Source organism: Brassica napus, chromosome A7 (assembly GCF_020379485.1).
Source record: "Brassica napus cultivar Da-Ae chromosome A7, Da-Ae, whole genome shotgun sequence".
Lineage (NCBI taxonomy): Eukaryota > Viridiplantae > Streptophyta > Magnoliopsida > Brassicales > Brassicaceae > Brassica > Brassica napus.
Genome location: NC_063440.1, coordinates 16,094,532 through 16,120,109, shown reverse-complemented (window position 1 = coordinate 16,120,109; position 25,578 = coordinate 16,094,532). Strand labels below are relative to the sequence as shown.

General features: G+C 33.0%; 8 protein-coding genes and 1 long non-coding RNA gene across 9 annotated transcripts; 3 read left to right on the top strand and 6 right to left on the bottom strand.

Annotated features, from left to right (window-relative positions):
* Window positions 1-186: 186 nt before the first annotated feature.
* LOC106356672 (uncharacterized protein At4g26485-like) lies at window positions 187-1,283 on the bottom strand. The gene is made up of 3 exons (XM_048735544.1): window positions 1,133-1,283; window positions 849-1,062; window positions 187-750 (listed from the first exon to the last, which is right to left on the bottom strand). Exons 1-3 carry the CDS (start codon window positions 1,281-1,283, stop codon window positions 477-479), a joined length of 639 nt encoding a protein of 212 aa, XP_048591501.1. The 3' UTR covers window positions 187-476.
* Window positions 1,284-3,771: 2,488 nt separating this feature from the next.
* On the top strand, window positions 3,772-5,571 carry BNAA07G15110D (protein WVD2-like 7). The gene is made up of 5 exons (XM_013796408.3): window positions 3,772-4,050; window positions 4,222-4,862; window positions 4,941-4,994; window positions 5,089-5,131; window positions 5,225-5,571. The coding sequence occupies exons 1-5, from the start codon at window positions 3,979-3,981 to the stop codon at window positions 5,330-5,332; spliced, it is 918 nt and encodes a 305-aa protein (XP_013651862.1). The 5' UTR covers window positions 3,772-3,978; the 3' UTR covers window positions 5,333-5,571.
* Window positions 5,572-6,315: 744 nt separating this feature from the next.
* LOC106355461 (putative nuclease HARBI1) lies at window positions 6,316-7,437 on the bottom strand. The gene is made up of 3 exons (XM_013795407.1): window positions 7,189-7,437; window positions 6,888-7,116; window positions 6,316-6,803 (listed from the first exon to the last, which is right to left on the bottom strand). The coding sequence occupies exons 1-3, from the start codon at window positions 7,435-7,437 to the stop codon at window positions 6,316-6,318; spliced, it is 966 nt and encodes a 321-aa protein (XP_013650861.1).
* Window positions 7,438-8,055: 618 nt separating this feature from the next.
* LOC125576569 (uncharacterized protein At2g29880-like) lies at window positions 8,056-11,158 on the bottom strand. The gene is made up of 4 exons (XM_048736945.1): window positions 10,089-11,158; window positions 9,684-9,857; window positions 8,863-9,218; window positions 8,056-8,782 (listed from the first exon to the last, which is right to left on the bottom strand). Exons 2-4 carry the CDS (start codon window positions 9,721-9,723, stop codon window positions 8,213-8,215), a joined length of 966 nt encoding a protein of 321 aa, XP_048592902.1. The 5' UTR covers window positions 9,724-9,857; window positions 10,089-11,158; the 3' UTR covers window positions 8,056-8,212.
* A 953-nt stretch (window positions 11,159-12,111) lies between these two features.
* Window positions 12,112-13,797, bottom strand: LOC106356668 (succinate dehydrogenase [ubiquinone] iron-sulfur subunit 2, mitochondrial). Its single transcript, XM_013796404.3, has 2 exons — window positions 12,733-13,797; window positions 12,112-12,506 (listed from the first exon to the last, which is right to left on the bottom strand). The coding sequence occupies exons 1-2, from the start codon at window positions 13,368-13,370 to the stop codon at window positions 12,341-12,343; spliced, it is 804 nt and encodes a 267-aa protein (XP_013651858.2). The 5' UTR covers window positions 13,371-13,797; the 3' UTR covers window positions 12,112-12,340.
* A 339-nt stretch (window positions 13,798-14,136) lies between these two features.
* On the top strand, window positions 14,137-14,914 carry LOC106355459 (protein NOI4-like). Its single transcript, XM_013795405.3, has 3 exons — window positions 14,137-14,264; window positions 14,368-14,556; window positions 14,687-14,914. The coding sequence occupies exons 1-3, from the start codon at window positions 14,256-14,258 to the stop codon at window positions 14,708-14,710; spliced, it is 222 nt and encodes a 73-aa protein (XP_013650859.2). The 5' UTR covers window positions 14,137-14,255; the 3' UTR covers window positions 14,711-14,914.
* On the bottom strand, window positions 14,779-17,869 carry LOC106352696 (uncharacterized membrane protein At3g27390-like). Its single transcript, XM_013792331.3, has 9 exons — window positions 17,581-17,869; window positions 16,955-17,063; window positions 16,689-16,881; window positions 16,479-16,612; window positions 16,013-16,408; window positions 15,810-15,936; window positions 15,537-15,732; window positions 15,207-15,456; window positions 14,779-15,127 (listed from the first exon to the last, which is right to left on the bottom strand). The coding sequence occupies exons 1-9, from the start codon at window positions 17,672-17,674 to the stop codon at window positions 14,875-14,877; spliced, it is 1,752 nt and encodes a 583-aa protein (XP_013647785.2). The 5' UTR covers window positions 17,675-17,869; the 3' UTR covers window positions 14,779-14,874.
* A 1,086-nt stretch (window positions 17,870-18,955) lies between these two features.
* LOC125576568 lies at window positions 18,956-23,043 on the top strand. Its single transcript, XR_007315003.1, has 3 exons — window positions 18,956-19,318; window positions 19,392-19,490; window positions 22,132-23,043. It is a non-coding gene; the product is annotated as an uncharacterized LOC125576568 (long non-coding RNA).
* Window positions 21,912-22,924, bottom strand: LOC106352695 (germin-like protein subfamily 1 member 13). The gene is made up of 2 exons (XM_013792330.3): window positions 22,773-22,924; window positions 21,912-22,672 (listed from the first exon to the last, which is right to left on the bottom strand). Exons 1-2 carry the CDS (start codon window positions 22,885-22,887, stop codon window positions 22,128-22,130), a joined length of 660 nt encoding a protein of 219 aa, XP_013647784.2. The 5' UTR covers window positions 22,888-22,924; the 3' UTR covers window positions 21,912-22,127.
* Window positions 23,044-25,578: the final 2,535 nt, after the last annotated feature.

Below are 25,578 nucleotides of genomic sequence, written 5' to 3'. Positions count from 1 at the left end.
CATATTTTCAGTAGAGGATCTATTGAATATGCTTGTACCAATGGTTGCATGGATGCCACGGATAAAAGACGACTCAACACTTTTTTTACAAGCTAAATCTTTCTTTGCTAAATTTAGATGTTTTGTATTATTATCCCATACCTTTTGCAGTTATTGCATACCTCTGTCATTATAGCTTCTGAGTTATGTACCTCCTCATTCACACAATCTAGAATTGAGTGTAATGTAGATTGTTAGTTTCGGCTAATTTATGTGATTTAAGCAGGCAACATTTAGTGGCACCCATTTGTAAACTTCCCTACTTAGTTGTTGTTCTATTTCTTTTAGATTGGAAATGGTTCGTTGTAAGCGCATGGGGCTGATACGTTTATATATAGTAGAATTAGTTTTGGCGATTAGAAAACAAATCCATCATTATTATTAGAGTACTGATTAAAAGATACATATTATTTAGTTCTTTGACATTAAGCAAATATTTATTTCTTGAACATGAAAGTAACTGCACTTCGGATCGGAAAGTTAGAGTCACAGTTACTTCCACTTCCTTTCTTGTTAGAATAACCCGGAAACGCCAATTGGTCAAATACCATCAACCCGATTAGACGCAAACCCTTTTCTTGAGCTAGAGTCTCTATTTCCCACTCACTAAATGGTCTTGTTGTCTTATGAGTCAGATGAATCTCTCCATCCTCATCTTCTAACATCTTTCTCGCACTCTCGAAAAATCCTCTTACTAACGCCTGGTGTTGCCTGTGAATATTGTACACATGTACCAAATTTTAATGTTAATTATACATGAAGTATGACAACCAAAGGGGATAAAAGTGTGGGTGTTGCACAATACATACATGATGTAGAAGCTCTCATGCTCAGAACCAAAACCTAAACCTGAATGAGGAAAATTAAAGACAATTCGGTTGTATCGAGCTAAGCGATTATCTGAGCTCATGGAGTGGACGTTGACACCATGGATAACGGTGCCTCCGAGTCGTTCCAACTCTTCCACGTTCTGCTTTCCATATGTGTACTTACGATTTACATCAACTACACCATTTATAATAACTCATTAGCAACCCAAGTTCGATTATTAATGTAACAAAATACTATATAAGATGAATACTATTTTTAGTACCTCGACTGTCAAGGGAAGACGTAGTGATGTTGGAGGCTGAACCAAAGGCTCTGCCTAGAGACAGAGAAAATGAAAAGTCTCCTTCTCCGACCAGCAGTATTTTCTGCTTGTTGCTATATTGTTTTAACGTTTTAGTTTCCTGAACCTCCATTTCACCATCTGCATGTTTACAATTATCGCATCATGCCCCTATATATACACAAATACACGGATGTATTAGGCAGATTAAGAGATCTATTGTTAAGCCTGTCTCTTAGAAATTTGTGATCATTTATACGTTGCTTTGATCGAGAATTCATAACTTTGTTTATGCACCATTATGAAGAAAAGAGTCAAACTTCTTCTTTGGCGAGTCATGATTAAGTTGGTATAAATGTCAATTTTACACATTTTATGCCTTCGTTAGAGAAAAGCAAACTTTATTATTTGACCAAAAATCAAATTGCAATAAACACTATTGAACTCTTAAGTAACAATATTAGCATAACTCACTAAAATGTTAAAAAAATATATATATAATATGGCTATGGAGGATTTGCAAATCACATATATATTAACTCTAATCACCTTGCAAATAAAAAAATATTCTCTCTTTCTCAGATGATCAATTATTAGACTACCAGTAAAGGTAAAGCTTGATATACTTTAAGATTTCTTCTTAAGACCATTGCGTCTAACATGTAAGGGTCACAACTGAGTTCTTGAGATTAGGGCTGGACATTTTATCCGTTAAATTTAATTCGATTCGTTATTTGTGTCGATTCGATCCGAAATTTCTGGATATCCGTAAATTTTCGAAGCAAAGCAAATATTAAAAATCAATATCCGTTAAAATTGAAGCAAATCACAAATATCAAAATTTCGGAAAGCGAATATCCGCTTCGATCCGGATATATATATAAATATATATACATCTTGATTATACTTCATGTTTTAAATATATAAGTTTATATAATTGTTATTATAACATATGATTTGACAAATTATATTCACATTATTACTTATATAAAATAATTACATAAAAAAGAAGAGAAAAAAATTATAAAACAATTATATTTTTTTCTTAAGTTTTGTGTTACTATAATTGTTAACTAAGTTTAAAATTTACAAAATATGTAGTTTCACTATTTCTTTTAGTTTTTATTTTGTATATCATGCAAAAATAAATATTAAAAAATAAATTTGTATTAATTTTTTAAGATTATTTGTATTAATCAAAGCGGATTAGATATCCGTAAGTATTCGTAAATATCCATAAATATCTATTTATTTTTCGGATATCCGTCTCTTTTCGAAGCAAAGCAAATCGAAAAATTAAATATCCGTAACATACGAAGCAAATCACAAATACTTTCAAAAATCTGGATATCCGATCCGCGTCCAGCCCTACTTGACCATTATTTGATCCTCGGCAAATCAGGTAACGTAAGAACAAATGAGTTCATGTGATGCTTTTCATGATCTATAAATAGTTCTAAGATTTGAAAAAAGCTAAACGAATACTCTAACCTTTGGCACAAGTAGACAAAGTTGTAACAAAAAAAAGGAAACAATATCAAAGTGATGATGGAAAAAATAATATACAACATACTTCTCTTCTGCAAAATAACCGGTTTGATATGATATCTCAAAAATCAAACCAAGCTTTAATTCATTTGGGAATATATCTATTTATCTATCTAAGAAGTGATTTTGTTGTTTTGTCATGTATTTTTTATGATTAAAGGTAAATCATTAATTTTAATAAATAATTTTAGTGATTTAGCTGATTTATACGATTTACTAACAATTTTAATTTCCAAAATAATTTTACTTTGGTATTAGTTTTTAATAAATTTTTTTAGTAATTTAGTGATTATAGTGATATAGCTAACAATTTTATTTTAGTTTGATACTAAAAAATTTGAGTGATTTAGCTAACAATTATAGTTAAAAAAAATTATTTCCAGTTTGATATTAGTTTTTTCATGTTGAAGCAGGAGGTTGCTAGCTAAAATGTATATTTTAATTTGAACTAAAAAGCGGACAGAACCAATGAACCAATCAGACCATGATTTTTGAACGTTGACTAGGGTGCATACTTTCAGATAATAATAAGATTTCAAATAAATAACTATAAGAAGATTGAAATTTTCCCTTATTGTTTGTGTTTATAGTTTCTAACCAAAGTTCTGTCTGTTTATTTATTAATAGATGCCAAAGAAGAAGAAAAATGGTTGCTTTCTCTGATGGTTGTGATGTAAATGTATTCTAACAGCATTACTTGTAGTGTAAAATTGTTTTCTTTGGTACCAAAAGAACAAAAACGTTACATGCATCAGATTCAACTCAACCGTAATCACACTTTGTTCTTTCCCACCCTAAATAAAATGTAATATAACTGTATAAAAAAACAAATGTTTTGTAAAATAATAACTAAAATTAGATTTAAAACGCGTTACTATTATCTAAAAAACAAAATTGTACTTAGAATGCAGTTTAAAGATTACAGATCTTTTTAGATTTTTCTTTCCCGAACATAACATTTTAATATTTTTTTCACCAGAAATTTCCTTTTGTTTTAATTCTCAACCACTTCATGTCAACAACCGTAGCAAAAAACAATCTAATTTGTTAAACTTCTTAGGTTCATAATTTAACCTCTTTCAATTTTTTTTTCTTCCAATTATTTATTTTTTCGTGGGACCCAGATTTCAACAAAACTGTTTCAGAACGTCTTCTAAAACATGTGTTTGGTCTGAGAAAAGAATTGTTTTCGAACGTTCGAATTCTATTAGCCGTTTGGCTTACACAAAGAGAGAAAACAATAATTCAGAGAGAAAAATATTGTTTTGAGGATTGGCGCAATGGGAGAATCTGCAGTTCTATTTCATTCACATTCGTTCGCAGCTCCTCTTTCTCGTCATGAAACTCATCAGGTTTGTTTGTGATTCCTCCTATGGTGATCTTGAAATAATATAGTTATTATCTTGATTTTCTCTCTGATCTTAATGTGTTTGTATGAAAGTTTCTGAATAAGGGTTTCCGGTTTAGCTAATGATTTGATTGGAAACACTTTTGACTCATCAGAAAGTTTTACAAATTTGCAGGATAATACTATGCATGCGCTTAGCCAATCCGTCTCCTTCGGTAGATTCATGACAGAGAATCTTGAGTGGGGGAAATGGTCAAGCTTCTCGCACAAGAAGTATGTCGATGAAGCTGAGAAATATTCTCAACCTGGATCTGTTGCGCAGAAGAAAGCTTTCTTTGACGCTCATTACAAGAAAATAGCCGAAGCCAAGAAAGCAAAAGCTGCTTCAGATGACTCAAAACAAGAAGAACAACAACCAGAAAGTGTTGCGGTCTTGCTAAACACATTGGAGACATTGACTAAAGATGAGGTTAAAGAAGAAGAAGAGAGTGGTGAAACGGAGTTAGTCCTGGGTGGTGAGGAGGCGGTTTTGAGTATTGAGAAAGATGAAGAAGAACCCGAAAGAACGAGTGTTGTTGTGGTCTTGGAACAAGAAGACACTGTGGTTGATAACTCTGTGATTGCAGATGATTTAAAGGCTCTTCTTGAAGTGCTTGATGAGAATCACATAGAGGATGCAGAGTTGTTGAAGAAGAGCTCTTCTGTTGGAGAAAAAGAAGAAGAGAGAAAATCTGTTACCAAGATCTCACCAGTGTCTATGGATAAATCAGAAGCTCCAAAGAAAGCAATGGAGCTTGTTGTCTCACAGAAAATAAGGTAAATAAAAGCATCTTTTGATTGTTTTCTCTATATTTTTTTTCTGCATCTGATTTGTTCTATGTAATTTATTTGCAGTGAAAAACCGGCAACTCACAGTTCCATGAAGAAGAACAAATTCAGTTTCTTGAAGTAAGCCGGATTTGTTATCTACTCTTGACTCAGTTTGCATTTGAGTTTATGTTCTTGTCCTAATTGTATACTGTGTTTTTTTTTTGTGATGTAGGCTTTTGATGGGCAACACTAAAACTCAAGATCAGAACCCAAAGGTAAGATTTCAATTTCAACAAATCATGAGAACAAGACATTTCTCATTTCTATTTGTAATGTGAAGACTGAAAGTAGCTGTGTTTCTTCTGCAGAGAAAGACTGATAAGAAACCGAACAAAATGTTTCTCTGTCTTTGCTTCAACCCTGAGATGGTGAGGGAAACAGAAGGGCCAACCAAAACACAGAGGAAGAATCTCTGAGAATAAAAGATAGAATCTTTTCTGTTTGCTTCAAAGCTCTTAGAAAGATCTGTCCTCAGATTCAAGTATGGTAGAAAAATAGAATCATTGAGTGCACAGTGGTAAAACAAAAAAAGCTGAGATACCAGAAGAAAAAAAAGTTTGCTTCATTTTCCTGTATTGTATATCTAATGAACGTTTTGTTGTATGTTTGTTTTACATACTCATCATATTGATATATTTGTTTGTGTTGTTGTTCATTGAGATGTGAGTGCAGGAACCTCTGTTCTGATTTGGAATGAGATGAGTTTGTTTAGTATAAAGGTACAATAAACTTTACATGATAGTTTAGTTTGAAATCATATTTAAACATACACTAATTAGGGGGATGTATTGAAATGTGGATTTTAAAAGTTTGGGTGGATTTGAAAAAATATTGGAGTTTGAAGAGATTTGGGTTAAATCCCAAAACGATGGGTGGGATTTAAAAAAAGGAAAATAGATTTGAATAGGATTTTTTAAAAAATTCAGAGTACTTGAGATCATTTGAACTTAAATTTCAGAGTACTTTTCAAAGTCCAATTATTTTAAAACATGAATTAATCACTATTTTTACTAACAGAGTAAAAACGTGAAATTTCAATATTTTGTCTTCTTCCTTCGTTTGTGGGAACGAGAGAGAGAGAGCTATAGATCAAAGTTTGCAGATACTCTTCCATATCCAACTTTCTGAGGTTGACTCATCGAGATCCCAAAAACAAGAAGATCCAATGGCATATTACATAATCAATTTGTCTTGTACTTCTTCCAATTCAATCTCTGCAACAAGTTTGAACAGCAGTCTCTTGACAATAATCAAGAAAGCTACAGAACTTACTAAAAGCCAATATAATAGATCAAAATTGTTTATCAAAAAACCAAATTCATAAACCACAACATGAAAGATAAATTTAAAAACATAGTAGCAGAGATAACATCTAAAAACAACGTAAACTGTTGCTGCATCAAGATCCCATATGCATAGCATCTGTCCACATGGTTGCTGCTATATTTGCTCTCCAATTATTAGCATTCACTCTTTGTTGTTCTTGAGTGCCATTTTGAACATCATCATCCATGTTCTCATCTTCACCTATTTCTTGAACATCACTTTCATTATCATCAGCGACAACAACTTCTTCAGGAAACACGTCTGAACGACATTCTTTACGAAGATAATTATGTAGAACAACACATGCAAGAACTAACTCTGCTTGTGTTTTATACGGAAATGGTGGAGCAGATTTGAAGATGAGGAATCTTGACTTAAAGATGCCAAAAATTCTCTCAATCACATTTCGCAAGGATGAATGACGATGATTGAACAACTCATTTTGATTCACAGGATCTTTGCCTTGTCCCTTAAAATCTTGAAGATGATAGCGAGTACTTCGAAATGGAGCCAGAAAATTACGACGATTGGCGTATCCACAGTCGACTAAATAGAATTTTCCTGAAATCATATAACATATACAAATAATTTTAAGAAAATACAAAAATAACACATCAATATTTTAATCATAAGAACCAGACATACCTTCTGGAACTTGTAATCTGTTAAAATTTCTTGTTAAAGCATCTTGTAATACTTTAGCATCATGAGCTGAACCTTCCCATCCACTAAGAACATATATAAATTCTAAATCAAAATTGCATGCAGCTAAAACATTTTGTGATAGTTGTCCTTTTCGATTGCGGTAGCTAGATGAATCCTTTCCACTTATCATCGCAAGAATATGTGTTCCATCAATAGCTCCTACACAATCCTAATAAAATATAGAAACATGTAAATTTTTTTGCGGTATTTAAAAAATGCATAAGAGAAGAACTACATGTACCTTAAAATAAGGATAGAATCGTGTGCTATCTCTTATCTTTGGAGGCACTGTTGTTTCAGGCTTGGCCATGTAACTTGGAGCAAGTGCGTTTAACACTTTCAGAATTGTATGAAAACTCGTACTTATTGAGAATCTTGACCTCTTGAATCTATCTTGAGCCTGAATATACCTTGAGTTTTGACCAACAATGAACAAAAAGGTGGCTAGCATTTCTTCAACTGAAACATATCTTGTATCTTTTAATCCCATCTTTACTCTTATAATAGAGCATAGCTTCAAAAACACATCCGGATACATACGATATAGATGTCGAAAATGTTTAGGATCTTCAACCAAAGCATTTTGTATGTATTCATGTCCAAGTGTTGTAGTTGATCTTCTAATTTCACGTTGTATTTGTGGAATACGTGAAGCGACATTACGTACCTTCACAATGATAGAAAAAACCAGTAAGAGAATATCAACGTCTATCTTGAAATTTGACATCTTTTTTCTCTTTTTCCTAACTTGTATCTCTTCATTTGCATTAACAATATGAGCCATTGAAATCTCTGCACAAAAACATAAATAACAAGTCATAAGAAACTGTCTAATTGGTAAAAAAAGTGTGAAATAATGCTAGATACTCACGTAATATAAAGCGGCGGTGATGAACTTTAGCTAGAGAAGAAGAGGACAAATAAATAAGGTTACACAAATCATTAAGGAATCGTATCCTAACGAATTAGCCGCCAAATTTAGCCGCCAAAATCAATGTTTACTTTGAACAGAATATACTACTTTCCTATGTAAAATATAATTATACCATTGTAGGAGAAAACAAGAAGATAGTGTCGTATATAAATAAATAAAACTAGACCATTGTAGTAAAAAAAACAAAAACCATAACATATAAAGAACAAAAATCATAACAATTCTGCAAAGAAGAAACAAAACCATAGCTAAAGTAATAATAAAAACTCAACTTTAAAGAAATAAAAACTCCAAGATGACGAACTATCTTTAGAACTCCGATCATGTTACTTCAGCCACTTGGTTTACGGAGATTTCTTTTAATCCATCCACAACGATCTGTTATGGACATATTCACGAAACCAGATTTCATGCCTAAGGTGTGAACAAGGGTCATCGCCTCATAACGCAAATCATCATCCAAGTCAGGAATTTCCTTGATAGCATCCCAAACATTGTTAGCTTTGTCTTCAGCTTCTTTTTCTTCAGCTTCCTTCACCCATCTTTTCTGAATCATGTCAAAAATTTGGCTACTGATTTCTGTAACTTCCTCACAAACCCTTTCCGAGTTATATGAATCCGTCCTAGCTTTCTTTCTATGTGAAAGCTTTTCTCCAATGCTTTTTCTTGATGAAGGTTCACATGTTTGCTGGTGTTCTATTCCTCCTCCCTCATCTATCACGTGGACAAAATTATTATCATTTGTCTTCTCGTTCTCTTCAAATTGATAGGATCCTGCATCAACAGAATCACCTAGTCCCACAGCATTCTGCCCAGTTGCAGTATTCTGTTCAAATATAGTCCTTAGCTCTTCAAAATCTTCAAACGAATCATCACGCAGATATTTATTATTTGGATGAGCCTATTAAAAAAATCACTATAATAAGAATCATATGTAAACAGCACCAACATAAGCATGAATTTCATATTATAATTTTTTACCTGCAGATAGACCTTCCATACTTCATCATCTGCTGTGAATTTTTTCGTTTCAGAGTCCCACCCAAAACCAGAACTACAACGAAGAAAATCTGCAAACACTTGGTACCTACCCTTCAAGATTTTCATCCTATTTTTATACTGACCGTAGGTTTTTTTAGATCCAACTTCTTGCTGTAGAGTTGTTAGTATTCTGGATTCGACCGTCAGTTTGTTGAATTTGCCGCTGGCATCACGAAAACCTTGATTGATTGCATCCACTAGTAACCTCAATAACAACTTGTGCTCAGGTCCAGACCATGAGTGGTATTGACCTTTACCTTTTACGTCTTTTGGATCTCCCATTGTTTGGAAGGTAACTAGTCATATAACACCACAAGATTATAAGAACCAAGATAATAAATCTATAGTCTTTGTAAAACCATATCTAAAATAGTGAATTAACAGGTTTTATATTGATCGTCAAAAGACTCAAACCCATAAAAGGAACAATATTCAAAGACAAACATCATCCAAATTCATGAAAACTAAACAAAATAATGAAACCAATCTCAAACTACACATTCCAGTAAGCCAAAGTGATGAAAATGAATACTCACTTTGACAAATAAAAGAGATGATTGATGCTCGTATCCTATCAATTTTGTAAGCTCTTCTCCATGTTACTGATTTTATATATATGTGCATACCTACCTAAACCCTAATTAAACAACTAAACGAAAAAAGCCCATCATATTATTCAATTTTCTAAGGAGCAGCCCATAAAGATATCAACAAGATACATATTTATCCAAAACAAAAATTAGAAAATCAGCATTGCGTACCTTGGCTTGCATACTTGTCAAGCAGTACCTTAGCTTGCATACTTGGAAGGACAGAACCAAAGCTCTAATCTACTACCTTAGCTTTCATACTTGGCAAGCAGTCTCGTAGAAGAATACTTCCTCAACCTTTTGAGTTTGGAGAGTTGAAGCAAAGATTATTTGGGTGAACCAAAGCTGTAGAAAAAATAGAGAAGCAAAGAGAGTCACGATCAAAAACCTAACATAGTTTTCAAGCTCACAAACATTAGTTGACCATAGAGTAGAACATGAAAAGAACAAATAAACTTTACTAGACTAAGATCACTCTTCAGGATCAAAAGGTTTGTTGTCAAAATCTTCTCTGTCTTGTGTATAATATGGGATTTTAAAAACAGAACCAAAACAGAGAAGATTTTGACAACAGACCTTTTGATAGAACACCAAAGGAACAAATCAATCGACGTGTGCCTTAGCTCAACCTCAGATTCTTCAGAGCACAAAACCTTTTTCTCGGATCCAACGAAAAGCTCGAGACGAAATCAAATCTAACAATCAAAGGGCTCCCTTCAGGTTTGAGAGACTCCAAAATCGAATCTTTGGCTTCCAAAATTGTCGACTTGGGTATTGATTCATGAACAAGAGGGAATCAAAAGTTCAGTACTTTTCTGGAAAGCTTCGTCTCTGATCTCTCGCTTTCTTGTTCTCTCTCTGTTCTCATAGGTGTGGTCAATTTTTTATTTGATTTTGGGTATTTCCAAATAACAGGTACAATGGTGGGATTTGTGTAACGATAGTTTTGACTGAAAATAACAAAAAAAAATAGTTTCAAATCCATTTCATAAAGTTTTTCTTTTAAAATTGTTTATCATTGAATAACAGTAGATTTGATTTACTTTTAGTAAATTGTTAATTGAATAACAGTGGATTACAAGTGATTTTAAGCTACTTTAGATAAATATCATATTCAATAACACAGGATTTGAAGAAAAAAATAGAAATCATTAGTTGAATAACAGGAGATTTTAAAGAAATACCAAAACACTTTAAAATCCTCAATTCAATACACCCCCCTAATTATTCTGAAGTTGTTGAGACTTCTGTTCTGATTTGGATTGGGAATCAGTTGTTGAGTAATGGTTTCAGCTTTGCATAGATTATTCTCATCTATATTATTAAAATTAAAGTATATTTTTCGTAATGCTTGGAAATATGGATAATAATATTAATGAGATTTGTTAGGAAACATGGATAGCAGTATAAAAAAGTTATATTGTTCTTTTAGTAATTTTTAATATAATTACATTAATTGTATTTTTATATTTCACTCAGTTTAACAATTTTATTAATTATATTATCTTAACAATATATCATATCATTAATTATATTTTCATAATAATAATAGTGCAAATTTTATTTATTAGTTTTTTTTAAACAATATATCAATTTCTTCACCATCCTTACCAGACCGAAACCCGGTTTATCGTTTTCGGTTTATTTCTACTCACATACATGTACTTTAGTTAGTTGGAATTATTTTTTTTAACGCTGGATAATTATATTATTATTTGATTTATTAGTTAATCAACATTAACTTTGTGTCAATTGTAAAATAAAAAATAAAAAATAATAGGGTTTTGCATGTGCTTAAAAGTTCGTTTTGTTTTACTAAAACTTTTTTTATATTTTAGTTTCAATCGGTGGAATGTTGTGTAGCCAAGATTAGTTATGTTCTAATGTATATAAACCTAAAAATATATAAATAACAAATATATCTGAAATAGATTCGGATATTTGTATCAAAAATAACCATATTACTCAATTCGATCCAAGTTTTTTTAATACAATTAGTTATATTATGACTCATCTAAAATATATAACACGAATTATAAAAAACAAATATCAATGTATAAAAAATATAAAAACCAATATCCACAATTATATAGTTTATAAACCACAGTTGTTTATTTAATAGTTAAATCACATTTACATAGTCGTTCATCAATTAAGTTGTTAGAAACGGCTGCAAGTAATTAAGTCATTATTTCTTAAACCAGTCACCATCCTTCTTCATCATATTCTTCCACATGATCCATCATCATCACAAAAACCGAACCTTCCATCATCATCTTCTCTTTTTTCACCATCATCACCATTTATATTCACGATTTCCTTACTTCCTTTGTATTCTTCTTCTTCATCATCATCATCGTCAGATTCATAATCATGATCATCAGATAGCCGAGAACCCGAAAAGCTTCCAACAGGGTCCTGTCCCACCAGGAGGAATCTGCCAAGTTAGCATATTGTAGGTGACGTCATTTGATATCATCTTTGTACAGCCTTTACTTTTGAGCCATTATTACGGAATATAAAATCAAAGGTTAAAAAACATGAACAGAGCAAACTCATCTGCTCTGCTGCTCAAACACTGTTTGTAGAACTGTTAGGGTCATCATTGTTTTTCTTTTTATTCAATAAAACAAAGCAAAACTCTTTTGTTAAGTAATATAAAGGCAAAGCAAACTCATCTGTTCTGATATTTGTAAGTTTGCAAAAGCAATACAAGAATTATTCCGAAATCAGCGTTTCTTGCAGATTTATTATCTCCAAAAAAAAAAAACCCCATTGATAAATGAGATTCCAATGAGTACTGCACGATTTGAATTGTTGTGTTATTCTTATTTCTGAAGTTGCTTGATGTGTGAGATCTGTTTCCCTGGGTTTAATCCCTTTGGACAGGCACGAGCACAGTTCAAGATAGTGTGGCACCGATAGAGCTTGAACTCGTCGTTAATGGCTTCAAGTCTTTCTTTAGTATACTCATCTCGACTGTCGCTTATCCACCTGCATATGTTAAAAAGAAATGTCTTGTTACAGTACCTTGGAAGGTGTAGAGTGGTCCTTAGCACCTTCCTTTAGTCAAACTAAAGGAGAAAAAACAACCCAGCTAGCCATACATAATCAATCACCCAAATCTTAAGCAGAATCTCAATCTTTTTATCAAATCTTATTTGCTTAAACCAAACAAGCTCCACTATAAAAAAAAAGAAAGAAGCAAGAGTTAGTGAACCTGTTGGCATGGAGCAAAGCGGCGGGGCCAAGATAAGACTCAGGGTTCCACCAATAGCTAGGACAAGAAGTGCTGCAACAAGCGCAGAGAATGCACTCATACATCCCATCAAGCTTAGCTCTATCCTTCTTACTCTGCAGAATCTCCTTCCCAGGAACAGACGCTGGAGTCTTCCTCTTCAACCACGGCTCAATACTCTTGTACTGATTATAAAAATTCGTCATGTCCACCACCAAATCCTTTATCACAAACATATGCGGCAACGGCGTGATCGTCGTCACTTTCGAAGACTCCGACTCGATCTTCGTCAAACAAGCGAGACCGTTGCATCCGTCGATGTTCATCGCGCAGGAGCCGCACATGCCTTCTCGGCACGATCGGCGGAAAGTGAGCGACGGATCCATCTCGTTTGTGATCTTGATGAGCGCGTCTAGAACCATGGGGCCACAGTCTTTGAGATCGAGCTGGTAGTCTTGGAGCTCAGGCTTCCCGGGAGAATCTGCATTCCATCTGTATATCTGGAACGTCTTCAGTTTCGCTCCTACGACAGCTTTTGATGATGTCCAACGCGACGGAATCAATCGTGCTGCCCTCGACGGGTTCGTTCCAACAACTCTTCCGACCAAACCAGACGCCATTATGCTCGGACAAAAAGAGCAAGTGCAAGAAGAGTTATGTTTTAAATACTGTAGTGTGTTTATTTAATTATTATTTTAGAAATGATTATTTTCAGTAACATGGTTAGTTTATTACTAATGAGGATTAGGTTCGTTTACTTGGTCATCGTGACCGTTGATCAAAGCTAAAACAGTTATGATATATCCAACTAAATGGCTAATCAGAAACTTAATGGATATGATCTGAAACGCGCGTGCTCAAGCGTACAAGACAAATCCGACACGCGAGATGATGTCTGAGTCGATAATTCATCAGAATGATCGTTAAAGAATCGGTAAACCGGTTCGATTCGTACGACAAACCATTCGTGCCGTTTTAAACTATAGCTTAGTTCTTATTTCGCATCTGTAGTCGGCTTCTTGAGGATCATGTAATTTCAATAAACTGTAATTATTAAATTTACTAATGAGGATTAGTTAAGAAAAAAAAATGATAAGGCGTAGCTGACTCTACGTCGTCATATCAAAGCTAAAACAATCCTAACGGTTTATGAAACGCGCGTGGTAGGCTCAAGCAGTCCAACATGCGGCAATGTCTAATTCGATAAATTCATCCGTAACAAAACGATCAGTAAAAGAATAACAATTTGTGCCGTTTCTTAGAAAAAGACAAACAATTCGTGCCGCTTTGTTCTGCGCGTTTAATTTCAAGCTTAAACAATAAAAAAACACGTAAATTAAACGTAAGTACGTAACCTATATTTAAACCTTTGAAAAACGCTCATGTTTCTGATCTTCTGTTAGAGAAAAAAGCGTCAAGAGAAACAAACAGAAGACAAAAGTTTCTTGTTGTTTGAAGATCATCTCATGCCCTAGACCTCATCTTTTAACACGCACGATCTTTGAATGGCATCGGTAAGATCTTTCTCATTTCAAGCGTTTTCACATTCTTTTGTTGTATGTTGTACATTGATTTTGTGTGTGTGTTGGCATATATCTATATATAAAAAAAAAGCAGAATAATCAATCAAGACAACAACAAGATCGACCATTACCAAAATTTGGAGAATGGGACGTAAACGATCCAGCATCAGCCGAAGGATTCACCGTTATATTCGCTAAAGCTCGAGACGACAAAAAGACAAACGCTAGTGGTCGTGCTCCTTCTCAACGCCGTGATAACAACAAAGGACAAGATGAACCTACGGTAACATCCCTCTAAACCAAATTGTCAAAATTTAGGACTAAGTGTACACAACGAAAACATTAGCCTTTATCCGTTACTTTTCAAAAATACAAGGACTAAAGCGAAACCCATTTCTCCTATTCATGTGCAGAAGAAACGGTTCTGCTGTTTCTAGAGAAACAAAAATCAAGAAAAGGAGGATTCTACTCATCCAGAACATTTGTAAAAAATGAAATTGTTAGATCATGGAGAAGAACAGTTTCATATTCACTGAATCTGTATATTAAAAACTTGTCATTACAGAGCTAAAAAAGTAAAACAACAACATTACATTGTTACTTACACAATATCAATGTCTCTTAAGCCACGGTTTGGTGAATCTTGATGATCTGACCCATTGCTACTCGTCTTTTGCTTGAACGATTTCTGGCTGAAAATCCTAGATACGGTTTTCTTAACCGGTCTTGAACCGCCGCCACCTTCAAACCGGTTATGTTTCTTGTCTAGATCATTTGATAGTTTCTTGACTAGTTCAACAAAATGTCTTCTGAACGTTGGATATCTTGACACTGATTTGGTCAGTCCTTGAAGCCTTACCATCCAAAACACAAATGGTTAAAAACCAAAACAAGGTTCATTTGAGTGTTTTGTTTTATTTTATTATGGTTTACCTGCGAGCAAAGGAGTCAAGTTCTGCTTTTCTTAACTCCGTCAAATGAGGAGATTCAGATTCGGTAATGGAGCTTTTAAGTCTCTCTGAATCTCCAAACAGCAGAACCAACTTTCCAAGGTACTCTTCTTCTTGTTCAGACAGATTCGCTGCTTCAATCTGGTCTTTGATGATCAGAAATGGATTCAGAAACCAGTCAAAGAAGGCATCTTTTGGGCGGTTCCTTGTAGTTATCTCTGTTACACCGTCACCTACACAGAAAAGACAATAACATTTATGATCCAGAGAAGCTCTAAAAGATACGGTTCTTGTAAACCATATTGCAACGTACCGAGTAACAAACCGGTGGAGTTGGATTTGATAGAGCGTAGAAGCTCGTTAAGAAGGGAATAAGCGGGTAAGCCAATGCTGATCACTTGACTGCCTTTGCTAGACTTTGCTTCTTCAATGTCCTTTGAGTTTATGATCCCTTTCGTTACCATAATCTCTCCGTACTTTCTACATTCCTCAAAAAGAGCTTCTAGAAGCTGCAAAAACCATTAAAAAGATTGCATTCAGAAATTAAGATTTAAATGGGTATTGGAGAGAGAGTGTAGAGTAGTACATCAAGTGGCTTCAGGTCAACCATTGGGCCTCTGTTAGATCCTCCTCTTGATGGAGTTGTCTTAAAAGAGCTTGGTCTTGAAAGACCACTAGTACCACCTTCCTCTTCCTTTCTTCTAAACTTTGGCCTGTAAGAAACCAAGTTTCTAGGGTCAAGAGAGAGAGAGAGAGATTTGTATTTTTAGCAAATGCAAAGAAACAAACCTGGGAAAGCAAGAGCCTTCAGGCATGTCAAGAACATCATTGCTATACTCATCGTAGATCGACAAAGAAGCAACAACATAGCAAAGGCCAAAGAAGAAGGAAGATTCCTGATATGAGACTACACCAGCGTAGGCACCAAGGAAGACACTAGAGACCAGGGAACCTAGAACCGCACCCACAACACCTAAAGGCCAGAGTAAGATCACAAGGCCTGCGATGGGGACACACATGGTCTCCAAGAAAGGACCTTCACGTCCAATGAGATCATGAAACAAACGTCGCCAGCCTTTGAACAGCATGTAGGGGCTTTTAAACAAGGCTATGAGTGAAATCAGTGGGAAATCAACAATAACTCCAAGAACCGCAGCAATCACAGCGCCTGGGATTTGAAGTAGCCTGAGATTACATAACTGTAAGAAAGCATTTTTATAAATAATTGACTCAACTTCATAAGAGTTGTGTAGACCTTATTTCATAATAGTGACGATCCGTGCCAGATGTTCTAAGATCATCCATAAAAGAAAAGTAGGAGTGAAAGCAAACGTCTCTGAAGTCACAGACAACAGTGAAGCTGCCTTTAACAGTGCTCCAAGTTCCATCCTTAAAACAAATGAGTAATGTGAGTGAATAGTAATAATAATCCACAAGGACATGAAAAAGGAAGTAGAAAAGTTACGTAGAAGCAATGGAAAAGCGGGTTAGACTTCCCTTCACCAACAGCATCGAAGGTGGCGAAGATTGGGGAAAGAAAGCCATACACAGCTCCCCCGAGGACGCTTCCTACGATACTAACCACAAGCCAGAGAATGATGCCGAGAGGAAGGCACAAGCACAGAAAGAGCTTCAAGATTGGGCCTAATTGTTTAGCACTGAAACCAAAAACACTTGTCAACATCTGAGTAGTAAAGAAGGTAACAACAATGTTGAAGAGAGAAAGTTAACCTTGATATGGAATAGAGAGTCCAAATGCAATGTACTGGTAAAAGGCCTAAGATGATTGCAGAGTTTCCAATAGCCATAATAAGGCATATAAGCGGGCAGAAAACGATACCTAAGCAAAAAAAAAGGATCATTGCCACATTAAAATATAGAAAAGGCACTAAATAGTTCACCAGAGGAAATCAGAAATGCTACTTTCATACACTTTCACTAAATTTGGAAAGACTTGATAAATGAAATGAATGAAAGTTACTCTGAGATGAACCATAACAAGTGAGCAACATTAGTTATAAACAGAACAAAGTTCACAGTGCCATATTCGATTAAAATGAAAGTACTTTTTGGTATTGAAGAACCATAAACTGGGCAAAACTGCTTGATGAATGAATGAAGAAGCTCACATTTGAATGAAACAATAAATGACTAACAACCCAAAGAGGGCCACCCTAAAACAAAAGTAAGTAGCCAAACTTGAGGTCAACATCAGGTTACTAAGTCAAATCCACGAATGGACCGGACCAGGAAATATATATATTAACAAACCCCTGGCCCTGATAAAAGATTCAAAATTGGACTTAAATGAAATGACTTTAGCAACATCAGATGGAAATTTAAGTGAAAGTTTGTACCTTTAAGAACACCCAGAAGGAGTAAGCCAGTGAAATAAGGAATGAAGAGTATGAATCGCCACAGAGATGACAATATTCCCGTTGGAGGCTCCATTCAATTTATCTTCTTTTTCTTTTCAGTCAAAATGTCGCATTTATAAAATCGGTTTCGGACCCTAGAATCAGAGAAGCAAACGAATCCAAATAAACAAAAGGTAAAGCAGAGAGAATGAGAGAGTAGAATGAGAGAAACTGTCACAGACACGACAAGAAGTAATCTTTCTATCTCAAGAAAATATCTTTAAAATTTAAATTGAACACTCTAGGGCTGTTCAATATGGTAAAACCGAACCGTACCGAACCGAACCGAACCGAAATAGACAATATGGTTTGGTTTTGGTATATACCATATAAACCGAATGGATATAATTTTATAAAAACCGTAGGATTTGGATATGGTTTGGTATATAACCGATTAAACCGAATAAACCGAATAAAACCGATTAAAAGTAGAAACATGTAAATATGTATCTATTTTATAACAATACATGAAAATCTATTTGTTACATAAGTTAAATTTGTGTTAATAACTATTACCATAATTTTATAGTAATAAAAAACCTTAATTTGTAAAACACTTGAACTATAACTAAATAACAATACATCGCAATTCATACATTTTATTTTCTAAGTCTTTTTTTGATCTTTTTGATTTATTTTAGTCTTCACTAAATTAATATGAAGATTATAAATTTGATGGACAATAATTAATGGAAAAATTTCAATTGAAAAAGCATGACTTTAATGAACACTAAATATGAAAGAGTGGAAAAACTTTTCTTTCATGTTTCTGTTTTGTTTCATATTTTTATTTTCAAAATTTCAAACTTTTATTTTAGTTATAGATTTGATTATTTTATTTGATGGTAGAAATATTTTTACTTTTTTGTTCATTTATTTGAACATGTAATATATTTTTAATAAATGACTGTGTTGACAATATGACTCTAAAATTCATATAATATTATCTCAAACAAAATAATTATGTTTTTTGGTATAAAACCGAATAAACCGAAAACCGACGGTATATAAACCGAACCGAACCGAAGTAAATATGGATTTAGAATGGTAGTTATATTTTACTAACCGAAATACCGAAAACCGAAAAAAACCGAACCGAAACCGAACCGATATCCGGATTGAACACCCCTAGAACACTCTGAACAACACCAAGTCACGAAAAGAATCGAGACAGAAAAGAAACCGTCTTTTTGACGACTAAAAATTCCGCACCAATAATAATTCATCCATTTCGGAAAGTAACATTTTCTAAAATTTATTCTGGTTCAACAAAAATAAATTTATATATTTTTAATGTATTTTTGTATATTTTTGAGAAACATTAATTATAAATATTTGAATTGATTAAATTTTAGAGAGAATTAGTCCATAATACCATAAGTAGCCATAAATTTAAGATATATCTTGGACACCTTAAATATAGGTCTAATAGTGACTGGAGGTGAAGGCAAAATACGGATAAGCCCTTTCCTCAATATACGATTTTCGTAGAGTAGGATATATTTCAAGATTTGTTTAGATTTATCAAATATTTCTGTAGATTTTTTTTCTTTACCAAGAAGGTTATAACTGTTCGTATCCAGAGGAAAGCAAATCTGAGCCGTCTACTAGCTGACACAAACGGCGCTCTGGATTCCCTATCCAACTAAAGATCTTCCGCCTCTACATACAGAAAAATGTAAGCCGGTGAGATGGTTCAGCTTCTTTCTCCTTCACTCTATAAAACCCATTATCCTCAACCATTTTTGCAGGACCATTAACTCCAACTCAAAACTTTGGTCTTTAAGCGTCATAAAGAAGAATCCAAAAGGCTAGGTGTTTCTTAGATTGGCGGCTTCGGATTTGGAAAGGTATAGATCGAAACTTAAAGCTCTCCTCAGATTCTTGTTTTTTAACATTTAATGTGATAAATGATACGAAACTTTTCACCAATAAAACCGTTAACCTCGGAATCTTATTTTAAGAGATGAGGATTTCGAATTTCGAATTTCGAATTTCAAAATTGAAATCACAAAGACATGCTCTATAATCTTTTTAGATTTGAGTTTTCTGACACAAGATACTGAAGGATACGAAAATCCTTCAAAATATGAAGGATACGCAAATCTTGAAAAATCTCACCATAAAGATTACGTAATCTTTTAGGGCGTCGATATCGATAGGGGTAGCGAGGTCTTTAACATCTGTTGAACAGTACTAAATAGTTCGAATTGGTATATGCCTAAATACGCAATATGTTGAGTGTAGGAAGTGCAATTTCTCTAAATTTTATTGGTAGATAGTTATTGGAAAGTGTATTAAAAATTAAATTGTTTTGAATGATACAACTATTATGTATTATATACTTTTATTAATCAAATACTATTACTCAAAATCGATACAGATTATGCAATAAAAGTAGATTGCATATATCTAAAAGTAGAAATCGATATTTAATCGACTAAAAAAAATATTTTTTGAACAACAATGGATTGATATTAAAAGGGCTTCAAGCCCAAAGAGAAAAAGTTTGTTACATAGTTGGGCTTTAGCAATTGAATCTGCTAGCCCGTTACAAGCCTTAAAGAAGAAAGTAAAGCGACAGAAAATGAAGGAAGACGCAAGAGAAACGATGTCTGACAACACTTCAAAAAGCTCTGTCGGTCCCCGTTTCTGGTTGATTTCTCTCATGAGCACTTGTGAATCTGATCGGAACCAGATCATGGTGTATCTTAGGGAGGAAGCGTGAAGGAGGGCCTCTCTAACCGCCAGCGCGTCGGCCATGCAAGCCGATGAGACATATGACTGTCTTGAGGAGCCTCTGTTGATCTCCATGCCCGTAGGGTAGAAGAACACCCAGCCAAAGCCCCCCTTTGTTGATGATGCGATCTAGGCTGCATCTGTGTTGCAAGTGATGGTATTAGGTGGTGGGTCTCTTTCCAACGGCGATCTGAGGGTAACCTTCGGAGCTTTTGGGTGAAAGGATTGAGCACCTTCCCATTCTCGAGCTGCTCCGAGCGCTAAAATAAATCTACTAAATAAATCTAAAATCTCTAATTAACAACTTATGGTTTAAAATTAAAAGAGAGACGGAGTGCATATGTGAGAGGAAAAGAGATACATGAATAAAATGAGTATGATAAAGAGAGAGAGAGAGAAAGTCGGAGTGAGTATGTGAGAGGGAAAGAAATATAGAAAATGAAATGAATATGATAAAGAGAGAGATACAAAAAGGAACATAATGATTGTGAGAAAGAGAAAAAATGTTGGTCTATTTATATAATTATGATAATTGTTATATATGAAATATATGAATTATACATACGGAGCCGTCCACCTAATTTTATCTTAGGGCATCTCCAATCTTAACATCGAAATCACGCCAAATTTAGTGTTTTGGTGTCATTGTTTTTTTTTTCTCATCTCCAACCATAACACCAAAAATATTACACCAACAGTAATATAATATATTATTTGATATTTTAAGTTTTAATATTACTTGTAATTAATAAATAATTATTTTATAACACTTTGATATTATGTTTGTAATTTTATGTTTATAAAATTTATTTATATTTATATATATATATATATATATATATATTTTTAAATTTTGTACTTTTATTTATTTGTTTTATATAAATATTATATCAAAAATTACAAACTGTTAATTATAAAATGCACACAACCAAATTATATACTTATTTTAATGAAAACTGTATTAGTTAGTAATACAAATTTAACTATATTATAAAATAAAAATAAAAAAGTTATTTTAATGTTTGGTGAATATAATAGTACTACATAAAATTTTAATTAAGTACTATTAAATCAAACTTTACAATAAAGTAATATTATTAATTGTTTATTACTGATTAAATTGAATAAAGATTATTATCGATATTTGAAAATAAAACTATATTACATCATACTGATTCTGAAAAATATACCAGATATGTAAAATAATTTTAAAATACAAATAATAATGTATATTTATGTTTAGTTACAAATTTTAATTAATAATAATAATTGAACTACATTATTAAATGAAACATAAACAAAATATGCATATAAACTATTTGGTGTGATGAATAGTGTTACGCCAAATTTGATGTAAGACAATTCATTCAACACCAAATTTGATGGGATAGTTTTTTTTTTAGTGTCTCACTGGAGAAAAAAAATCACACCAAATTTGGTGTTTTGGTGTACGATTGGAGTTGGCCAAGATTTTATATGTTTTATTTGATAGCTTGTTTTACTATATCTTCTTAAGGTGAGTACCCTTGATCTTTCTAACAACTCTTAAAGACTTATTCAAATATGCAAGTAACTTTTATTACCGTGACATTTTACAAAATGTAAGACTAAATCAATTAAGGAAAAGTAAACTTAAAATTCAATATCAAATTAGGTGGATACACCTTTTTTATTTTACGCGTAGATTTTAATTCATATTATATGTTTACTTGAGTGGTACAAAGACATACACTCTTAATGACTCAAATTCAGTTCTTAAACTTGGCCTCAAGGTCTTTGACAACATTGACATCCAACTGGAACGCCATAGCCAGAACCTCAGGGTTGATCGGTGGCTTTGACCCAAACACAGTATCTGCGATTGTGATGACACCAGCGTTCTGACTACTCAGTCCCGCAAAGGCTACCGCGGGAGTTTTCCCAATATTCACCTGAAAATGTATCATTCCTATGGGAAATACAAAAACGTCACCTGGCTGCAATACTTTGGCGAATAGACGATTATTATCTTGATTGGAAGAAACGAAACCGACGTATAATGTTCCCTTCAAAAGGACAAGGATCTCAGTGGCGCGAGGGTGCGTGTGAGGTGGGTTTTGGCCATATGGTGCATAGTCTATGCGAACCAAGGATATTCCCATAGTGTTTAGCCCTGGAATCTGATCGACATTGACTGTTGTCACGTTGGATTTGACATCATTATCGGTGTTTCCGGCCTTATTGAGGCCTGAGTAGAAGAAATCTTCTGCCCTGGCTTGCTTTGGATCCTTACAGAACTTACCATTCACAAAAACTGCACGTAGATTTCATTTAGAAGAATATGTTATCATATAATGTAATCAGCTCAAGGAGAAAAAGGAGATTGAGTTACAGAAACCGGGCTTTATACGCACCTCCATTTTTGGGGTCATCAATTGCGACACAGAAGTCTTGGAGTGGGCTTGGATCATAAGCTTTGGCAAAGGAAATGACTACAGCTAATACGGTAATCAGGATTGAAACCCTCATTTTCAAACAAGAGGTTTTGTAATATGTTTTCAAGTGTGTTTTATATGTTTGTTGTGTTGTAAATTGTGAAGCATTTTAGCTCAGTATTTATAAGGTAAGAGCGTATGCCATATTTGACGTGGTCCAAAGTCATTCTATACATTTGTAGTTCGGATGTTTCAATGTGGCAGTTCAAAAACGTTTAACAAGTCAATTAATAACTTAATCTATCTTTATTCAAAATATTATTTGCATGACTACATACACAGCACCACGATTTTGTAAGTTCCTGATTTGTAATATAGCGTTTTCCTTATATCACCTTCTAGGTTCTAGTGTGGTACAAGAAAGGGGATTTGCCAAAATAACCTAAAATTTTGATTTGAAATGAAAAAAATAGATCCTATATTCAAATCAATACAAAACTAACCTAAAGGAGTAGCAGAATTAGTATTTACACATTATGACCCCAAAAAAATCAGAAAGTTATTTTATAATTGTATCCTTCAGAAGTTTATATTTAATATAGAGAAATCTACAAAGTGTAGATTTTCTAAGACGTCTAAGACTTATTCCGAAATCTACATCATAATTTGATCAATAATTTTATTTTATAATTTATAAAAATAATCATATGAATTTTTTTTTATGGCTTCACCAAATAAATGCAAACAACTAAGTGTTTATACACACATGAGTGAATGGAAGAAAAACAACTAGCGAGTTCTTGGAGATATGAAGAGCATCCATTTATAATTCAATCCTCGGCACCATGTGGATCAATACAACAATATGAGTGTTTTCGACTTATCATCAGTATGTTAAGATTTCTTAGCAAAAAAATAAAATCAGTGTGTTAAGATTTATATGCCATCATGAAAAAAAAACACTGAAAAATAATCATAAGATCTCGAGTTCCTGCTCTATAGCTTTTCATAAGATAGGAAAAGAGTTACCAGTGAAAATGGTAAATACCATCAAAAATATTTTGTCGTAAGAATCCATCGATCCATGACAAATTGGATTTGATAATGATAGATGAGTTGGGACCTGAACAAATGCATGAATATTGGTTAAGAAAAATAAATTCATGATAAAATATTAGAGGATACAATAATTTTTTTTTTGGAAATATATTTATGAATTGAAATAAATATATTTAGAGGCATTGTTACAATCAATATACCAAAAGATAACATAAATAAAATCTCTAAATCATATGTTTAATTAAAATAATAACATAATTTAGGTTAAATTTTTTTATTTATTTTTATAAATCTAAAATTATGGAACAATTTAAAATCTATAATAAAAATCTTATAATATTATAATCTTATAAACATTTATATTTGTGCTTTAAGACGATGAGTTACCTATTTCTAAAAAAAACATGATAGAGTTTTTTTTGGCTAAAATTTGGAAAAAAATACACGATGAGTTACCTAGTAGATTAGTATTAGTCGATGTTTTGACAATTTTAGCAGATATAGAAAATCAATCATTAGATCTAGCCGTGGATAGATGGCAAAAAAAAAAAAAAAAAAAAAATCAATCACATGCAAGTATGCGATGACTAAAACATACCTTTTTTTTGGTATTAGACAAAAAAAAATCAATCATAAGTTATGACGACGTACTTGCTCAATTGATTTACGGCACACCCTGCAAGTCTGCTATGACGAAAGAATATGTATGAATACGAGAAAATTTACAGAAGACTTGCTAAATGCATGATTTGATGGGATTTACAGCAAACATGAACAAGTCTACTATGTAAAATTTTAAAAATGTTCTAACTAATAAGTCTGTTTTTTATAAATTTACTGGTCCAGAATCCAGATGGCTGGAATAGTTGTCTCTTTATAATGTAAAGACTAATTCAATATAGGAAAATAAGCCTAATAATAGTTTAAAAAATAATAATAATATCAAATTACGGGAGAAAAGACATCATTTAGTTGGTGAATATCCAATCTTAAACAGTTAAACTACTACTGCAGAAAAAATGACAAAAGCAATGACCATTGACAATATTTCTAACATGTGTTTTCTTGTAAACCAACCATTTCAATTTAGGACTTTAATAAAAATGATCTAAACTAGTCATGGCATTCAAGTATTCGGTTCGGTTCCGGGTAGAAACCATTCGATTCTGGATATATCGAATAAATCATTCTTATACCCAATAGGTACTTATGAGGTTACAGTTCGGTTTCGATTCGGTTTTGATTCGGTTTCGGATCGATTTCGGGTACCCGTTTAATATATGAATCAAATACATATATACAAAATATATTAGTTAACATGTTAATCTAAGTGGTCTATTGGTTACCCTCACATATTCGTTAATCGAACTAGAGTTCGAGTTACTAAAGTGCTAGTTTTGTAAGTATTTACTATATTTTAATGTATAAATACCAAATATAGATGTTTTCAAATACAATTACAAAACTAATATAATTTTTAAATACTAACGTAGAAATACCAAAATTTTTAAATACAATTTTTTTTGTTAATTTTGTTTTGCCATATTCAACCTATAAATTTAACTACTTTGAGAAAAATGTTATTATTTATTTATTTTTAAAATATGTTAACTAAATTAAAGATCATTATCTTCATCGTTTATTAGCGAAAATGTTATTGTTTTCAATATCACCAACAACCATTAACAACTAAAAATCAATTTATACATCTTCTCATCTCATTTCT